Source organism: Misgurnus anguillicaudatus, chromosome 22 (assembly GCF_027580225.2).
Source record: "Misgurnus anguillicaudatus chromosome 22, ASM2758022v2, whole genome shotgun sequence".
NCBI classification, from domain to species: Eukaryota; Metazoa; Chordata; class Actinopteri; order Cypriniformes; family Cobitidae; genus Misgurnus; species Misgurnus anguillicaudatus.
The window spans coordinates 8,154,247-8,175,501 of NC_073358.2; the positions used below are offsets into that span (position 1 = coordinate 8,154,247).

General features: G+C 38.6%; 1 protein-coding gene across 2 annotated transcripts in view; it reads right to left on the minus strand.

Annotated features, from left to right (window-relative positions):
- rxrab (retinoid x receptor, alpha b) overlaps nt 1–21,255 on the minus strand; it is an 82,091-nt gene that overhangs the window by 32,832 nt on the left and 28,004 nt on the right. For both annotated transcript variants that reach the window (XM_055200666.2, XM_055200665.2), the window contains one exon: nt 393–661. In XM_055200666.2, the coding sequence (XP_055056641.2) occupies nt 393–661 (269 nt within the window). The remainder of the gene's footprint in view (nt 1–392; nt 662–21,255) is intronic.

Sequence of the window (21,255 nt, forward strand, 5' to 3'; positions counted from 1 at the left end):
AAACTTTAAATTTGCGCATTAATCTGCAAATCGCATGCAAGGCAAACCGTGGGTTAACTGCGATCAGGCACACCACTATGAAACAGTGCTGACATGTATTACAAAATTCATGAAACGTACGTTTAAATAAAAAAGTATTGAAGTAAATACTTCTGGTCCTACTGGTAACATTAAAATTACATGAATGTATATTATATGTGTAGTCTTGTACTTGATTTGCTTCTTTGTTAACACTTGATTATCTAATCAAAATAACAAACAATGCATTGCAGCGATAATAAAAACAAAATAACTATCGGCATGGATTTTTCAGATAGCTAATTGTTCCACCAATGCGTTTCTTTGCACTTATTAATTCCATAGAAGTGTCATTGACTACAGTGATGTCATACCTGAGGACTAAGGCTCGGTCTGAAGGCCATGCTGGTGGAGGACGGGCCACTGCTCATGGAAGGGTGACCCATCGGTGAGCTGATGATGGGAAAGGGCGACGACAGGCCGTTGATAGGTGAACTAAGGGTGCTGATGGGTGAGTGTAGCTGACCCGGGCTGGAGCTCACGGCAGAGGGGCTGAGCAGCCCTGGGTGAAGATGGTGACTGCCGATGCCCCGATGTCCCGTAGATGAGCTGAGAGGCGACGATGAGAGTTGACCAGAGGAGTCTGTGGGACAAAAGGGAAATAGTGAGACTTTTTTTGTGATATTATCACAAATTTCCTAGTTTTTTCATGACCGTATAACGAATTCCTGTTTTCATGTGATTATCACGTATTTGTTACTCAACTGCTTTTTCCTATTTTTAAACCATTGTCGCTTCAGTGTAGGGTTAGATTTGGTGCTTGCATTACAATGTCACTTTATATATTGGTTTATACTATTTGTTCTGATATATTTTTTTATATGTCGCCTGGCGTTAGGGCTTGAGTTGGGTTTGGGTAGGGATGTCATTTTATGTAAATCTAACCCTAAACCGAAGCAACAATGGTAAGAAAATAGGACAAAACAATTGAGTAACCAATACGTGATAATCACACCAAAACAGGAATTTGTTATATGATCACGAACGCGAAAATTTGTGATAATTTCACGAAAAAAGAATCAAAAAGTTACGTGACAATATAACGAAATTTCGTAAGACTGGGCTGGCGCGCGGTATGCACGCTCATAATGGAACCGATGCGGCATCGAGTTACAAACATTTCAACTTTCTAGAATGCCGCAAGTGCACCACAGGTCATGTGACAAGAACCAACAGAGGGTCACGTTTTCCGCACGTTTTTTAGACGCGAAACGTTAACCTCCCCTAAAAAGGGTCCAAGGACCAGATTTATTACCAGAGTAAAGCATATTTTGGCATAATAAAAACTACTGGTAGGATTTACTAAAGATATGGAGTGAATTTTTTTTAATTTTTGTAACAGACAGAGTTTCCTTTCTGTCTGTCATTTCGACATCACGTCGATGACCGACGAATTGGGAACTCGCTGGAGGGACCAAACTGTTTCGAGTGTAACTAAAAAGAGACAGCGCACATTAGCATGCGTTATTCGCATCTGCCAGCCACACCCCGGCGAGTATAAGGGCCAATCCCATTTCTCTGTCTTACCCCTTACCCCTACCCCTTAGTTTTGCACGTTCACGTGAGAGTAAGGGCTATCCCAATTCTCGTTTTGATCAAGGGGTAGGGCTAAGGGCAAGTGGTAGATACCCCTTAAAACCAAGAATTTCCGCGAGCTTACTTGAAACCAAGGGGTACCCAGAATACACTGCGCAACCGGCAAAAATGGCGGCCAGAGCGTCCAGAGAGTCCCATAAATGTAAGTATTTTCGGCTTAATAATTAATTTAAAAATTACTAACGTCTTGTTTTGTGCTCTGCACAGTCCTGTTCATATATATTTGAATTATGTTCTTAATTTAAATGTTTTAAAATTTCGCTAGTTTGCTACGCTAACGTTACGTTGCTGATTTGCACAATTCCCGTATTTGCTGATTTGCACAACATTCCCGTATTTCTCTAAGTAGCCATGAATGGACTGCATGCTTGTCTACAGTTTTAACTAAATTCCATTAACGTTAGCAGCGAATTTCGTTTGATATCAGTGCATAACACTACTTGCTTTGGAGACATCGGTATGTGCTTTACGTATACCGTCCTGTATCACACAGGGACGCCAGAAGAAACTCGGCGGCTGATTAACTGATGACGTAACCGTAAATTTTAAGCGGTGTCTCATTTCATAGGGGTATGTTTTCACCCCTAGCGCTTAACACTTGGTTTTGAGGGACAAGGGCTAGGGGTAAGACGAAGTGGTAGGGGAAGGGGAAGGGGTAAGACAGAGAAATGGGATTGGCCCTAAATAGGCAGAAAGTATTTTTAATGAATCGTGCAGCATGATTTTTCTAAGGTTTGCACTTATTAGTTTACTGGCAATTGCGCCATTATTTAACAAAAAAAACATGTCTTAAATCCTATGTTAATTTGCACTACTATTGGTTGATAGCGTTGGTCGTTATGGAAATTCAATTTTTGCGCCTGTGTTCTTTAACGTGCACCTTGTCTCCCACAGAAATGTTCACTCCAATCTTCATATTTCATAGTATCATACTTTGCTTTGGGCAGAACATACTACCCAATGTTTACTTTTGAGGTCAACTAATTGTTTTGAATGGCATGATACCCTTTTGAGATTTGAAAGTATGTTTATTTGTGTACAGATCCTTCCGCACATCTATTTGTGTGTGTGGTTGTGTTTGCATATCCATATGTACAGATGCTATCCAGAGATGTCCTGTTGACAGTGTGTACTTTGATAAAACAGTGGACTTCAGCCACTCGCCTTTGCTTTCGCAGGGAGAGGAAACGCATGCTGAGAAAACACAGAGGGCTTAATGACTTATCCTGTATTTTTTCCTACAACTACAAGAATTTGACATTAACGTAAACAATTTCAATCTTCCTGTGCATTGGAGGCGCTACGCTGACGTCAAAGTGTCAGAGCGAATATTGTTTTTAAACATAAGTCTCACGCTGGTTTATTTTCTTGTGGTCTATCGTGACAATCTGTGAAAGAGTCACATTGGCATTAGTCAGTCGGTGTTTAAAGAAATAACATTTGTAGCATGATTTTTCATGATAATTTAGATGCTATCACATTTATGTATTTTAATTCATGCATGTATCCAAAGCAACTTAACAGCATATTCAAGCTATACATTTTATCAGTATGTGTGTTCCCAGAGAATCGAACCCACAACCTTCAGTTGAGCTACAGGAATATACTTTTTATATTGTATATGTGTGCATGTATATATTGTTTTTTTTGTGCTTTTTTTAGCTTTTTAACCATGGTTTTACTACAGTAAGCATAGGCAAACCATATTATTTTTAGAAAATCACAGTAACCACCCATGCTCTGGTCAAACCACAATGACTACAGTTTAATCTTCATATCTGTTGTAAAAATATGGTAATGCATATGGCAATCAATTTGCCTAAAAACATGGTTACTACACTTTTATTATAATTGATTGTTGCTTGGATTATGTTTTTTTTTGTAGTCAAAAACCGTAAGCAAATTAGCATTTAAGCATTCTACTTCTGCTTCCAATGTCACAAAGTCAATATTTATTTTAATAAATTATTTGGGTTAACACAAGCCCAATATATTTGGACGTTTTATTCCGCGACATAAAACACACCAGTAATACCCCCACTTGTGACTTTTTAAACCTTTATGCGTTTTAAAATTTGTGGTGGCTAAAAAGTTGCTACATGGGACTACAGACTTTGTCTGGGACGTCATTACACATGAAGATTTCAAAAACAAAGCAACGTGGGCACAATTCCTAACAAAGATTAATCCACACAGTAACAGGAAATATGTAAATGTTTTAAATAAAGTTTAAAAGAGCTGTCAGAAGCTTTGTGGTAATGACGTTGAATACTGTTAAAAGTAAAAGTTGGAGTTAAAAGTTAACTTAGTTTTTAAACTTTTCAATTAAAGTGAGATTTTTTTTTTTAAGTAGAGCAGCTTTTCTTTTTTATTCGACCGTGGTGCCGTTTGCTTGTAGCCTAATGCTGCGTACACACCAAACGCGAAGCATCAGGTTCCTCGTTCTAGATTACTTCCGGGATTTAACTTTGTGTTATGGGAATTTTTCACTTGAATTGAACAGGGTTTCCCGCAGCACTTTGCAGTTCGGGCGGCCCGCCTAAGCTGGGAAACCCTACCGCCTTAACTAGGTTGTTCACAAAAAATAATAATATCGCTGCACAAAAGGCCGTCAAGTGCATCTCGAAAAATAGCGTGGACCTGCTTCACACCGTGAGCGGGCAAGCGCCCACACGGCCAAAATGAGAGAAAGACGTGGTCCGTCACTGTCTGGAGGATAACTAGTAGCCAGTTGATTCTCGGAGAATAGCGCGGACACGCTTCACACCGCGAGCGTGCACGCACCACACGGCTGGATTGGTCCACAACTGTCTGGAGAATAGCCAGTTGATAAAACGCGTGTCCGTGAGAACTGTAAGTGGACTTATGTTTTGGGTTTATTTAAGCCTGTTATTGTATAAGTCTGTAATTCTTGCAAATTTATAGTAAGTTAGCTGGTGATTTTGTTGTTTGAGCAACCTTCTAGCTTGATATAATTGTTGAGCGCTCTTGTTCACGTTATTTATGTGCATTATTTACATAATAGTTACAGTAGTTACAATCTTTTAAAGGGGCGGTGAATTTGTCGATTTTATAGTTTTATACTGTTATCTGATGTCTACTTATGATGTTTGCGTGGTTTTTACATTCAAAAACATCAAAAACAATAAGTTATACGCTATTTTGTAACATGGATTAGTGTCTCTCTGGAGAAATGGTTTGTTTGAAGGGGCGGGCCGTATTGAAGACCTGGACGTAACGTCCACTGCTATGATTGGACAGTTTCATTCCCCGTCATTACATGTGGGCAAATGTTTTAAAAACATTCATGTGTAAAAATAGCAGACAAACACATATATGTTTGAGCCACAAAATATTCTGGGTGCTAAAGATGATACACATAAATAACAATACGTATAGTAAAATATAAACAAAACTTTAAACTCAACGTGACTAAATTACCGTAAACAACACAGTAAGCGTGCATCAGAATCTAATCTGCGGCTGATAAATCCTTATCAATAACTTTGTATATTTCTATTGTGCTTGTGAGGTTGCTCTTAGATACACGTAACGTTACATACCACAGTTATTTGATAAAAAAGCTTTGTTGAGTGTTTGACCTTTCAAATGCAACTCGCTTAAAATTACCGTATAAAACACAGTAAGCGGGCATCAGAATCTAAATTGCGGCTGATAAGTCCTTCTTTATCACTAACTTTGTATATTTCTACCTTTAAATTACAGTCGAATTGTTAAGTGTTGTACCTTTATTAATCGTTTAATGTTTTTAGTACATTAAAACAGTCAAAGTTACAAACAGTTAAGACACGGATGTTACAACAGACATATCAAGCGATCTCTTCTAACAAAGCAATAGTGAAACCGTTTCACTGAAACGCAGTAACTTAAATAAAGGTAAATGTACTTGCCGTGTCATTTTTGTCAGATCCAATATTAGTGGTGCTTTTAATCACAGACTCTCTGCAAATCCAGCATCGACTTGCTTCTTTACAAATGAATCCGCGGTACACAAAGTAATCAAACACACGAGCTGGAACTTCTTCAAAAACAAACTTTAACCACGCATTCCTAATGTTATGTTCCGAGCCTCCGAATTAAAGTATTCAGCTTGTGTGTTGTTCCCACGCGGTTCTTCCACAACCCAAGACTCCGTTTCCATGCTTACTCTATCATAACCGATCACCGCGTCAAAATAAAAGTCTCTCAGAAAAATTTATTTAAAAGTCATTTTGGTTACATTTGGCAATCTTTAAAGACATGTTTACTAATTGTTGAGACACACGTGTCACGCGAAGCTGTGGGCGGGGCTACAAAAGTGGTTCTTGTATTTGGATTCGTGGAGGTGCTTCAATTCTATTTTGACGTCATATTTCTCAGAATTCCACACTCGGGTGTAATACTGGCTTGGTTCCAAAGCTCAGTGCTATATTTCAGTAGCACGGACGTTTTCAGTTCTGAATCTTGCAGGATGTTCATTTAACTATGATGACCTCTTATATAACAAATTATCAAGCTAAAATTGAGTATTTGATTCACCGCTCCTTTAAGATAATGTAATTAATAGTGGGAAATAATCAGTTTATTGATTTTTACAGTTTTTACGCGATATATATTATCGTTCGCCATGTTCTACAACATCTGCTTCAGTTTGTGTTTATTAACCCTTTCACTTCCGTTTCACTTCATCACGCAGCTATTCTATTTAGAGGTATGTGTTAAAAACATTTAATTCATGAATAATCTAGTATGTGTTTATTTTCGGTCGTAATTTCTTCAAAATTAAGTTTTATTTGAGTTTTTTAATAAAAAGGTACGCCCTGCCCCTTTTGGTTGCCGAGCCCCATTAGGTTAGCTTTTTATCTCTAGAGAATGCATTTAGACTTCAAAATTCATAAAAGTTATGTAACTCTGTGAAGATTACCTTGTTGGACAAAATGTTTTTTAAGTGTCTTAAACTTTTGTTATACACAGAGCTTATTTTTGGCGATAATCCAAAAGTCTATGGGAAACCAATGTCCCGCTAACTGGGTTGGCCTACAAAAATACGTCATCCCTGCAGCACCCTATAACCATAGTTAATTTTCCTAAGAGTAACCATGATATTTGTACAGTAGTAAAATTCTGGTAATAAAAACAATAATCAATACACCAACAAAGACACTATAATAAAACCATTGTTAATTTTGGTTAAGGGAAAACTACAGTAAGAACAAATTGACCATACTCTCACTCAAAATACTAGTACACACATACTGATAAAATGTTTATCTTGTAATGAAACCTTTCACGCTCTTCAAGATTTGTCAGCTTGAATTCACCCCAGGAATTCCTCCATGAACCCAAACCGGCCCTGCAACTGTCACACGCGTTTCTGTACGAGAACACATGAAAGACATGAATGAATATGCTAGTGTGTGACACAAGTGTATCTTAACCGAGTAGAGAGATCACACACAGCGTTATGTTTTCTTTCAAAGATCTGGCGGGATGCCCGAGCCTGGCAGCTTTAAATAGGGTTTAATCTGGTTTTCTCACACTATCTACATGACAGACTATGAGTTTGCAACAAATGATGAGGCTGACGTCCAGCAATGTGCAAACCGATGTGTGTATATCTCTGCTGACACAGCACACAAATAAACACACACTGGCCTCATGCCAACACCTTAGCATTACACAACTTGTGGGCACAGGTTATTCATGCAGACATGTACATTCACATACAACGTCAACGCATGCATTCCCAGAAAACAGAAGAAAAATTCCCCAGGTCATAAATAAACCGTGTAGGTGGATCATAAGACAAACAAACTGTCTATTCCCACATCAAATGCATATATTGGAGAGTAGACGTCAGGCGCCAACCTGTGGTTTCATCCAAAAATAAAGCTCACAGCAACATCTGCAGCTCCACAACTTACATTTTGCATTCTGCAGATGCTTTTATCCAAACATCGCATATACATTTTATCCATGACTACCACATTGGTCTACCATTGAGCTACAGGAATTTAAAATGCATGTACAGTGAAGCCTCAAATCTCCTCTTTCACACAGCCTAAAGGCCTGAAATCTCATAGTTTGAATAATGAGTTTGTTCTGTGTGTTCACTGTTGATGCCCGGTTGAGTCAATTAAAAATATTATCTACCCTTATCACATAAACATAATAATCTAGACTCAGCCACTGTATAAATACCACCAAACTGAGTGTTTATTCAGTCGACACAACACCTACTCACTGAAATATAAATCAAGGGTGGGAAATAAACAGAGCAGGAGAGATGAGGTTATTCCAGCAGCCCAAGACAAATGTATTAGAGCAAACGTTGTTATAGCTGGTTAATGAGACAGCGAGAGGCAAAGCAGAGACCCGATTATGGTCTGAAAATGAAGGATGGTGGGAAGACATAGTAAAACGTTTACCTTATCAAAATAACACAATGGTGGACTCACGATCGACAAAATTTTGGCAATAAGCAATGAGCGAGAAAGAGTCTTCTCTGTAATTTTTAGTTAATTACTATGGCAAGCCGTTTTGACTTTTATTCGTTGAGTTCTTGATAACAACAATTCAATTTTCACTAGTTAAAATTGTAATTATTGATATCAGAAATTGCATTTCTACAAGTAACGATGGCAATTGTTGTTATCAACAATTAAATTTCAACTAGTAACAATGTTAATTCTTTATATCAACATTCAATTCTTGATATCAACAATTCACTTCTTGATATCAACAATTGCCATTGTTACTAGTAGAAATGTAATTTCTGATATTAAGAATTAAAATTTTAACTAGTGAAAATTGTTGATATCAAGAACTCATCGAATAAAAGTCATAACGGCTTGCCATATAATTACACACACATTTTGTTTAGTAACAGGGCTCCAGACTAACTTTTTTCACTAGGAGCACAGTGGCCCCCAACTGAAAATTTTAGGGGCGCAACCAATAAATTTAGGGGCACACACCATAAATCAACATGCTAACCAAATATTCACATTTCTACAAATTTCCACTGTATTACTAATAAATACTTTGATGATAGATGCAGAAAGTACAATGTGCTTTATTAAATTCAGTGTCACATCACAAAAAAAAGGTAAAATTTACTGGTCGCACATGTGGATGTAAAATTCAGTGGGACACTCTCAAATTTTGGTGGCCAAATGTCACCATTTGGTGGCAATCTGGAACCCTGAGTAAAATGCATATGCAAATTACATCTTTTCTAAATATTATACTAACTTTCGAAAGTGGTTTTCAAAGTTTTCGAAAATAATACCCAGCGATGTGCATATGTTGCGACTGAGGGGCAACCTTCCGATCTTTCTGATGAAGCCAATACGAAAGTGATTTAAACTGCAATTCATCGACTGACCACTTGAGGCTGGCTCCAAAATGGACTCCCATTTTAAAAATGGCCAACTTTACAGTAAAAAATAATATGTTTTCAGCCTGAAACAAAAAGTGTTTTTGGTCTATATAGATAATTTTGCCCTTCATGACAACTGTGTGGGGGGTGAATGTTTTTTGTAACTCCTCTGTTTAAATTAAATTAAGCCTTAAACTTCTGCATAATTAAGAGCGTGGCCACTTGAGTGAGGGGTGAACAGCCACTGCTGTCACTAGAATCGAGCTAGGCCAGCGTGGTTTCCGCATCCAGTCACCTCAGCTTCACTCACACCCCGCCTCTTTAGCCATTTTCGGTTTTCCACGAGTGATTTGCGGTGACGCGCGGCCAAGATGGCGACCGCAGGCAACACCTACTTTAAGCTTAAAAAACGATCTTCACAAACCAATGGATGATGTCAAGGACACTACGTCCATATTTTTTACAGTTTATGGGTGCGATTTTAGACACTAAATGTGAACCGCACCTTTGGAAGGCCTTCACTTTTACAAAGAATTTCTCTTTGGGTTTATTCTTCTTTTTACACAGCTTTTAACACTGAAAGGACAACATGAAAACATGAAATCGGATTATATGACCCATTTATATCCCTCTTCAACCCCAAGTATGAGCACCATTCAGCAATGTTTGCTTTAGTAAGCACAAGTGAAGAGCATGCTTGTGGGTAATTATTGATACAACACTGTCAATTTGGCAAGCACTCGATGACTCCCATGACTATTACGGACTAATCTCCTTAAACAGGTGCAAAACAAAACACTTGAGGTAAAAGAGGAGAGAATTAGTCATAAATAACACAGATGCTTTTGTTTGTGTTTTGTTTGCTCTGTGCTCAGCGATGCTGCAAGTTCATTTGAATATAGAGGAAGCATCTTTCCAGCTGAGAGTGGTTTTGTGGTTTCCTACTTTCAATCAACTGAGAGATCTTAAATCATATGCGCTAATGTGTTTAATCTGACACTTCCAGGAGCCATTTACTCTTTTCTCTTTCATTCTATTCATCTTATACACTAGTCTGATCGTCATAGGTCTACATAAAGACAGGGCCAGACCACACAGCATGTTCAGTAACTAGTAGGGCTGCATAACAATTAATCGCAACTAATCGGTTGCAAAATAATCCTTTTTGTTGGCAGTGTAGGAACACAACAACCCTACAATGAAACAATCCAGAGATTACTTCTTTATTAATTAAACCATTAAACCAAAGCAGTCTCATTATACATGCTGTTTTGATTCTCTTGTTAATGTGATGTCACACTGATAAAGCCACACCCACAGCCACTGAATGAGTTGTTATCGTTACTCAAAAGCTTTTCTAAATGTGTTTGTTAGAATGTTGTAGTACTAATGCGGCTAAAGATACTATTGCCTCAGACTGAATTTACAGGAATTAGAACTATTTTTACCAAAAACAGCTCATTTGCATTTAAAGGTACAGAACTGAAAATAGCTCTTTTTTTGATCGCACCCAAATAGGGCATTTTGGACATGCTATAAGAAAGGATCGGAGACTCATACACCTGAGACTTAAGCCCTATTCGGACGGGATTAGTTTTACAGGGATAGATGGCTTAATATAATTTTACCACAGGACGTCTGTAATATTAATGGTCAATTCGGATGGGACTAGAAATCTCAGTAAAACATTCAGAAGTGGGAGGGGTAACTCGTTTGCGCAGCGCGTCACCTCTCGTCTTCACGTTCACATTACCTTGTTTCCTGAGTGATATCAGATGAGCAAACAACATGACACAGACGAGGAAAACGCGAAACACTGTGTTTAATTTCAGTTTGGGGAGAACGTCAGTTTTATAAACAGTTCCGTGCCTCTGAGAAGTAAATTTTGTGTTATTCAGGAACTTACTTGCCACTGACTTGTTTTTCCGCCTAGAACGCAAGTAAATGCTTCTTTAAGCGCTTTTATATTTAAAAGAAACCCGCAAATTAAAAAGAAAATGACGCAATTTACGCGTATATTTACAAATGCTCTATTCGCACTGGATTAGTATTACCTGAGGTCATTTCTCCGGACCTTTTAACAGAAGGTAAAAGTCGCCGTAATCTTTACTGACATTGTCCGTAATGATTACTGACATGGAGCATTCGGACGGGACTAAAATCACAGAGAAGCTCTGATCAAAATTGCTTTACACCACCTCCCTATGTAAAACTAATCCCATCCGAATAGTACTTTTTACAACATCTTGAAAAATGGACATTACGTATCATAACATTACGTATAACGTATCGTTTTTTTCTGTGTATGGTACAAAGATAAAACTATGGTTCATCTCACTTTTAATGAAAACCACTAACAAAGGCAAGATAAATATTTAACAGCTGGACAACTGTATTTTGGTCAGAGATCTTCTGCTTGAGTTTAATCCCAGTTTAGACACAAAATCCTTAAAATCCACTCGGGCAAATCATTTCACGACAAATTACAATGACAAGATGACATGCCCTGAAAATAAATACGGATAAACAGGACACACAGAGGAGATTGTGAAAAATGATCTGATGATCTTGATGCATCAGCATTTGCATTTTCTGTAGGGTGGAAAAAGCAGCCAGTGGGATATCTGAAATATTTATGATTCATTTTGCCCCTCTGGGATTTTTTTAAACAACCGCTCTAATGATTGAATCTTAGTTCCAGAAAGAATTCCTTTTAAACAACCTCTTATCTACATCTGACAGAAAGACATTATATATCAAGTATATGCCAAAGTGGTCAGTGACAAATTGTTCTGAACAAGCCTGATGTCAGACATAAATCTTCTTCCCTTCATCTGTTATGGCTGAGAATTTTTTTCTTCAGATCATCTCAAAGTTCTGGACCCCTAACAAAAAAGTAGAGTGACACTAACATGTTTTTTTTTTTTTTTTTGGACATGGTACTTTGATATTCAGCATGGTATGGAAAGATTTTCATATTAATGTACAGGGTTCCCACACCTTACTTCAAATTCAAGGACCTTTCAAGGACTTTCCAGGTATAATACACACAAATTCAAAGACTAAATGAGGGGACACATTTCAAGTATGAGCAAGGTGAGCATCGTGTTACCTTTAAAGATACATTGCTACAGTTCCCATGGGAGGGAACTCGTGCTGGGTCACTGCGGTGACACTTTGGGGACGCTTACAGGGGTAAGTGCATCTGAATGTGTATATCAAATTCAACCAATGGTGAGACTTAACGACAAAGACAGGGTGACATGGGAGCCAGGAAGTATATCGCTATTTGAAATATTGCCAAAGACAGCGTTACAGGGTGCAGGAAGTATGGCAAGGGAGACGCAGCGTCTCATTCCCTTCTCATGGAACAACAGTTACATACGTAACCCGAGACGTTTTCATGTGTCAAACACAACTAGGCAAAAAAGCATTTTGGTATGAATCAACATTTGCATAAAGAAAATATAAGCTTTTAAAGTGAACAGTTTAGCAAGTGTGCTTAATAGGTTAGAAATGTTATGATATTATTCTACACTACACAGGGAATAATATGGATTTTTTTTCACAAACTTTCAATGATTTCAAGGACACGTGGGAACCCTGTGTATCATGGTATTTACATTTACACTGTGGTAGTATGAACATATACTGTAATAATACCATAGAATTTATTATGGTCATTATTTTGTGACTAAATAATGCTAAATCCTACACTGTCCAAAAAAAAGGTAAAAAATGGTCCCAAGCTGTCACTTGGGCAGTACCCTTTAAAATGGTCTTAATATGTACCATTTAGATACATAAAAAACATAATAAATTTGGTACCAATATGTACCTTTAATGTACTAATATGTACATCATATTAAACATGAAATAATAACAATAATATAAACTCTTATGAAATTTGTTAGGTGCAAAGGTATACTTTAGTAGAATGGCCCCAGTGACAACTAGTCATTTCTGACAATTTTTTCAGACAGTGAAACCCTAATCATATTTATATTTTATATATATATATATATATATATTTTTATGTATATAAATGTATATTTCAAAATTCCTCACTTACAAAAACTTTTATAATTTTAAAATTTGTCTTAAATATCTGAATATATTGGCAGAATTACACTTTTTTTTTACATAATTCAAAACATTCATATAGTATGCCTTCAGATTAAAGGTTTTTAGGATCATAATCATAGGGTCTTCTTTCAACTAACCCTAAACCTTTAAATGATAGTGCCAATATAACTGTACATGAATATAGTAAATCAAACAATACTTTTCAAAACTATTTGTAAGCTTTGAGGTCCTGCACATTTCTGCACTATAGCACATCCCATAATGATGCACCTGTATAGAAAATTTGCTGACTGAGCATCTACAGCATTTGTGTTCATGGGATGTCCAAATAAGCATTATCTTATATTAGTTTTATTTGTCAGATGTGCAATGGCTAAAACAGCACAGCTTCAATGCATGCAATGTTCAGGGTCTGATTCCAGGGCATGAGAAACTGCTCCCTGAAAATGAAATGTTATCGGTTTCCCCTACAAGACTACAGTGAAAGAGACGATCAGATAAGCGTCTGTGCAGCTCAGAGAGAAAGCTCTGTCTGCATAAGCCACCTGTGAGACTGAGCCAGCGCTATCCGACACACTCGGCTACACGTGTTTGCACAGAGATGGACAGATATGAACTGTTGGATAGTCGGTACGGAGAGAAGTGCTGTAAGAGAGCGCAGGTATTAGGACCTGGGAGGTTTGGCTGAACATACGTTTGCATAAATGTCTGCGTACTGTGCATCACATACCCGACATGTTTTGAATTCAGTGATTGATTCATTTTTTCCATGTTTCTAAATATAGTCTAATATAATCAAAGGCATGTCAGAAAACATGCTATACATTTCAGAGTGTACATTGTGAGAACAATGCCTTGTTGTCGTCATGTAAACTACACTGAACAAAATTATAGCAGCACTTTTGTTTTTGTCCCCATTTTTCATGAGCCAAACTCAAATATCTAAGACTTTTTTATGTACACAAAAGGCCTATTTCTCTCAAATATTGTTCAAACATCTGTCTAAATCTTTGTTAGTGAGCACTTCTTGTTTTTAGAGATAATCCGTCCACCTCACAGGTGTGGCAAATCAAGATGCTGATTAGACAGCATAATTATTGCACAGGTGAGCCTTAGGCTGGCCACACCGGGGCTGTTTACACTTGGTATTAAGATGTGTTTTCATCGATCGGATCACAAGTGGATGAGAGAGACACATGACGTTTACACCTGGTATTTAAATCCGTCTCTTTTGTCCACTTTCGACCGCTTCTGTGCTGAATACTATGAGGGGGTGGTCTGTGAGACGGTGGGCGAGTCTCTCTGCTGTCATTCAAACCCGAGCGGGAGTAATTATGAGTTTAAATGGACGCAAACTAATATTATGTCGGAGTGCACTGCTTGTTTAGCAAGTAAACATGCTGCACAGTGTTTTGTACATGAGTATGTAAGAGCTTTCTTTAAATTTTCAGCACAATTGATGAAATAGGATCGCGCAACTTTCACACGCTTTCAAAACGAAACTACGGAGATCAGCCGCTTAGTTTTATCAATGAAAGGCTAAAAATAGCGCTGTTCACGCCAGAAGTCAAAAAAGACGTAAAACTTGTGTTTAATACCTCAGATTAGATAAATGGGCGGAGAGAAGGCGGTCGCGTGTGGCTGTTCGAACGCATTCAACCACATGTGCGTTCCGCAACTCCAAAGCGATCCGATCGAAAGTGGTTTCGACCACCTCTGGATGTGGTTGAAAGTGGTCGAAAGTGGACGAGCTCAAAACGTTTTGAACACCGTTTACACCTGGCATTAACGTCGTCCACTTGTGATCCGATCGACGAAAACACATGTTAATGCCAAGTGTAAACAGCCTCACCTATTGAGTCCCAATGTTTGGGATGCTTTGGATTAGGGCAGAGGTTCCCAACCTTTATCACTTTAAGGCCCCTAGTTGCCCACAACAATATTTGAATGCCCCCACTCACTCAATTTTTTCCACATAAAATTAAATAGATCTTGGAATGACTAGACAGATGTATATTCGCTACTAAAATGTATCCAATTAATGCAATTTTAATAATTTTAGTCATCTTGAGGCCCCCTTGGAAATCTGCTAATGCCCACCTGTAGGCCCTGACCCCCACTGGATTAGGGTATATGACAGCATGTTCCAGTTTCTGCCAATATCCAGCAAATTCACACAGACATTGAAAAGGAGTGGACCAACATTACACAGGCCAAAATCATCAACCTGATGAACTCTATACGAAGGAGATGTGTTGCACTGCGTACAGTAAAATTGCACATTTTTAGAGTGGCCTTTTATTGTGGCCAGCCTAAGGCAGACCTGTGCAATAATCATGCTGTCTTGATATGCCACACCTGTGAGGTGGATGGATTATCATGGCAAAGCAACAATTTTACTTTATCTGTGTGCTGCCATATTTGAACCTACTTTGCTAATAGATACGCGACATATGCATTGCTACATAATCTCAAAATTTTGTTGTTTTTCTCATAAATGCATAAAGACATTTATGAACCCACTGGTCTGTCATTACTTTAATGATGGGTGGATGGATGTGCTTTATGGACATTCACTATATTGAGCCCAGTATAAGAAGATAACAGCATTTTCACATAAAATGCTTATTTGATTGCCAGCCGCCTTACTTTTAAGTTGTGAACACAGAGAGATAAAAGAACAGACACATGTACGATCACAGATGGGACTGGATGGCTGGCATGCTGCCCTGAGAACTGGAGCTTATAAAGGGTGCCTGCCAATCTGAGCCCAACAAGCTGTTTTTAGGGGGAAGGGGGGCATGTGCAAGTCATTTCATTCTCACAGACCATCAACAACCTGCGAAAGGCCAATATAAACCTCAGTTACCAGAGCATCTTCTCAAAAAGCCTGTTCTTGTTAAAAGATCAAGTATAACTATCCCCAGATTCTGGAATCTGAAAGTAAGAATTTGCTACAAAAATTATATTGTTTTTGGTAAGGCTGAATGTTTTGTACGGTATTAATGTTACATTTCTTTTATTTTAGACTGGAGATAAAAAACAGATAAGTGCTGTTTAACAGTTGGACTCACAAAAGTGAGATAATATTTCATTGGGGCTGTGCCAGAGGAAGATAAAGAGCTCAGTGGGATTTTAGACGCCGATTAAATCCGATAAAGCTCCAGGACTGATAGCTTCCCTCCAGCTTCTGTCTTGTTAGCTTTTCTGAATGTCATGTGTACACCATATTAAGCAAGACACTCTATAAAGCCAGAATACAGTTTTGAGATTGTGAGACAGTAGGCTATAGACAGTAGCCATGTTTTATCACCATGATTTTATGGGCGTTTAGAAGTCTTGCATCAAAAACGAGTGATGGAAACGCCCAATCTCTAAAACAATCCCATAATTCGTAAAAAAAAGTGTTTAAGCTCGCTTGTAGCTGTTTTTTTACTTTTGCAAAAAAAGAGTAAATGCGAATAATAAATTCTGACACAACACGAACATTAAACCCATGGGACTGACCATCTAGCTGTTTCTGTTGGCCCTGTTCACAAATGAAGCACTTCATGTGGACTTTCGGTCTTGTGGCCTTTAATTGTGCGTGCTTGCTTAGTCTACGAGTCCGTAGGGTCTGTTCCATCTGTCATTTGTACGCTTCGAAGTGTGCTCATCAGCGCCCCCTTTGCACCCTTGATGCAGTCTTTGGCGAAGTTTGCACTGCAGCAGGCTTCGCGCACTTTCCCAACCCAGAAGTCCTTGCGAAAGAGCAATCAGACCAATCAGACGACGGAAGGGAGGAGTTCACACTGAAGGGGAACGTCTCTTCCTATTTCCAGCATGACGCTCAAGTCTGTTCCAAAATACGACTCTGGTGCTCCCTCGTGGACTCGCGTCAAGGGTCCCTAAGGTCTGCACTACATGATGTCATCAAAGTGTGGACTCTGATTAAGTCCATAAGTCCGGAGTGTGCCATTTGGGACAGGGCCGTTGTCTTTACCATATATAGGGCATGACGTCATCTTAATGCCCTTGCTGCTAGTGCCTGCATAAAAATTCCTGCATTTCTTCTTCATTTAGTTTGGCAATTACAAGCTGCACTGCTAATAAATTAATAACTTGCCTCATCGTGACTACATGCAATCCTGTCTCTATTTTCCAAGCATGTCTGGCTTGTTTTCTGTTACTAGGTTACCAATACCACTGTCATTCGCTCGAACAACTTGATGGAAAGGCACCTAATTCGCATTTGTTTGTTTTTCTTTTTTTGCGAATTTTGAAAACCTTCGCTTCACGTTTGGATGGAAACCCAGCTAGAGAAAGCTTCCCCAACCGCTGCTTTAAGTCCATGTTAATGTAGTGTGAAGATGAATGTTTCTTCAACTGTAGCCACTTTTATGCAAAAAAATGAAATTTGCCATTAACTCTATGTAATTTTCAGCTTTATTTCCAAAACAGAATGTCAAACAAAAATAATTTGAAATGTGACGTGACAATTCAAATAATGGGTAACTTTTAACACAGCGTTGTTTTTAAAAAGGGATGAACCCATCCCGTTGGGTTGTAATATAACCTATGCGGGGTTGTTTTTACCTATTTGTTGAGTCAAATATAAAAAAATTCCCCAACATTTCCCAACGCTGGATTGAAAATAACCTGCATTTTTAAAGTGTAAGTGCAGTGATGCCAGTCCACTAAGAGCGCTTGTTCTCCACAGATCCAAAAGTACCCAAATTTGAATAAACACAGATCCAAATAGTATCATTGTTGCAAGGTTTTTTTCCATTTCAATTTGGCAAATGTCAAAAACCGCTGCTCACCATAACCAGCAACAGTTTTAACCCAAATGCGACTAAAAGATTTAGTGTTTTCCCTCACAGGCATTGACCGACACATTACATATGTACTCTCATCTCAGGCACCTCGGTCTGCTTTATAGACACGACTGCCTCCATCATCAGGAAGAAATTAGCCGAGCACTAAGCAGCGCAATCTTATTGGCTGCCTGGCCAGTCCGCTCCATTTGAGGTCAGCCCAGACATTCCAATGGATAATCTTTTCCATCCCTCCTCTCTTTAGTCTCTCTCGCTCTCTTTTCTCAAAAGAAACTAAAACACAAGGCTTGCTTTGTGTAACCTCTTCACTAGCTTCTTCTCACTCGATCTGTGTGTTTTAAGCCAACCGTATAGAAAGCATGGGAGGCTTGAACATTTACACTCCTCCCGCACCTTCCCATAAAGTTATTTTACATCACAAGCTAGTAATATGAATCCTCTGAATTAGGGCCATCACCACATCAGAAGGTTCTAAAAACTAGCTGAGCTATGTTTGCCTCTGGAGGTTCGCCCACTTTTCCCAGCATCCTTTTCTTTGTTCTGTTCCCTCGCTCTGAACTTGCAACAAAAGGCTGTAATTATGGTGGGCACCAAGAACCAGAGAGAAAGAGCGATATTATATTATTCTCTCACACTTCAAATACATTTGCTTGCTTGCATTAACAGGAACACATTTAGATTTATGCCAGCCGCAGAAGTGACAGCTGTCGAGTTGGTTGGTTAGAAACAACCCACACATTTCTTTCATTCGTGAGCAAAATATTGACATAAAGTCGGCGTGTTAAATGCCAGAGATACACATCCTCACCAAAACATGTGGTTGAGTGATTTTCAGAGGGCATAGCTTGCTCCTATCTCAGCAGACTTAATAGAGTACTTTTAACATAGGATGAGTTCACGTGAAAAACCATCTTAAAGTCTCCCTGTAGTCAAGAATTTAATCCATTAAAAGTCATCTTTGAGTATCATAATATAATATATTAAAGTTCCACCTATCACAGTAATATTGTAATGCTTTTAATTTAAAGGATAATTCCAGTATTTAACACTTTGAGTCTCATTTCTGGTTTGTTTTGGATGAACTACAGTGATGGAGACTGAAATTTTGACAATGGGTCGTGTCTTGACTTTTTGACTCGTTTAAAAGCGTCTCTTGACTGCTTCAGAACGGAAGTCAACGGCCATGCACAAACATGTCATCAAAACAACACTTAACGTTCATTTTCAAAACTGTGCTACTCACCGAGTGGTTCGTGGTGTTCGTTGATGATTAAATACAAATATATTGGCGCAATGTATGATTTCAATCCGTGTTATTTGCTATAGTGGAACTATTTTTCCAGATACCTCACAACCGCGTATATACTTCCGCTCTATATTTGAGTCTGAAGCGTTAGCACACTCCCGACCACTTGATGGCGACAACAACTTTGTCGTACACGGAGCTGAATGGAACTCGGTGTCTAGCGTATAGACAGTCACAATCGGGCTCAACTTCAAACCTAAGGCTGGTCACTGAGCCATCAAATATGGGAAAAACTTCTTCTGACAGAAAACGAGCGAAAAAACTACAACCACATGTAAACAAACCTCTTTTCCGTTTCCGGCGGCAGAATGATATATCAGCGAGCAATGATTCTTCCAAGAGAAGTCAATGGAATTTTACAAAATGCCAAATAAAACACGACAGAAACTGTATTTCGCTGTTTTTAATCATCAACGAACACCACCAACCATTTGGTGAGTAGCACAGTTTTGAAAATGAACGTTAAGTGTTGTTTTAATGACATGTTTGTGCATGGCCATTGACTTCCATTCTGAAGCAGTCTAGAGACTCTTCTAAACGAGTCAAAAAGTCAAGACACGCCCCATTGTCAAAATTTCAGTGTCCATCACTGTAGTTCATCCAAAACAAACCAGAAATGAGACTCAAATCCTCATTATCCTTTAACTCTGCACCCTTGCCTCATTTAGTATATGCAGATCTATGCCCCAACCTCTACTCAATCGCACAACTCGGACCTTAGATATGAATACGCAAATTAATCCCCACCTCCACTCTTTCGCGCCACCTTGGACCATAGATATATAGGTAAATAGATGCTACATTCGGCAGTTTCAGACACTATTCCTACATGATCTGCGTGTTTCAGCTCAGAGTCTATGCCGCATCCATACTATAATATTTATAAATCGAACTACTGATTCACGCGTTCAACTGCGTTGATATGATGTTTGTGACGTTGAGAACCAAGACCATTTTAAACCGCGGGAATGAGACAAATACTCATCAATGGTGTTAAATGATACATTTGCACATGAGCATTTTTTCAGACTCTTTAGACTGTTAGGTTCAGTAATTTTACTTTAATGGCAATGAAAAGGTTAATAGTCAGTAATTGAAATGCATTATTTTCACAATTGTCATTTATGTCTTTCATTGGTGTTTAACCAATTTGACTGTCTTTAATTACAAAACCATCTAAGTGCACACAAGCTTTTGGGAAAATTTTGACAATTTTTGTTTTTACAAGTCTCCAGTCACTCTTCACTGTGCTTTCAGTCAGTCAGTATCCTAATATGTTTGGTAAACCGGGTAAAAAAACTGGACATTTGAAATCTGCCATACGCGCACCGTTGTTCACACACCCTACTGAAAAATCCAGCCAAAACCAGCATAAGCTGGTAGCTGGTTCCAGCTGGTTTAAGGTGGTTTACGCTGGTCCTCCCAGCCTGACAAAGCTGGTCATGCTGGTGGGCCAGCTGGTATTCCAGCATGACCAGCTAAGTCCAGCTAGACCAGCTTAAAATGTGACCAAAACACACCTAGACCAGCTTGCTACACCAGCAAAACCAGCTTCCTACACCAGCAAAACCAGCTAAAACCAAGCTGGGGACCAGCTAAAACCAGCTCACCAGCTTATGCTGGTCTTAGCTGGATTTTTCAGTAGGGCAGTTCTTCTCCCGCACACTTAGAGGGCTTTGGTGAAAAATCTTTGTTGCATTCGATGGATTTTGCCATCAAACCGGTATTTTTGAATGGCATGATGTCGGGATTAAGATGATTTGAAGTGAAAAAATTTGATTAACGTGTAAAACCGAGAGCTTTCAGTCAAGGTCATTACAGTATATAATTTTTGACGGCAGTGCCGTTTTGCGGCTTTTGCATCTGAGCTCTTCAAATGTCATATTTCAACCTATGTTTCTCCTCAGTTTTCTTAGGACAGAATGCTATTGTTAAACTGTAAGAGCCATAATACACAGCTATAAAATTAACCCGGATAGACAATTTGGTTG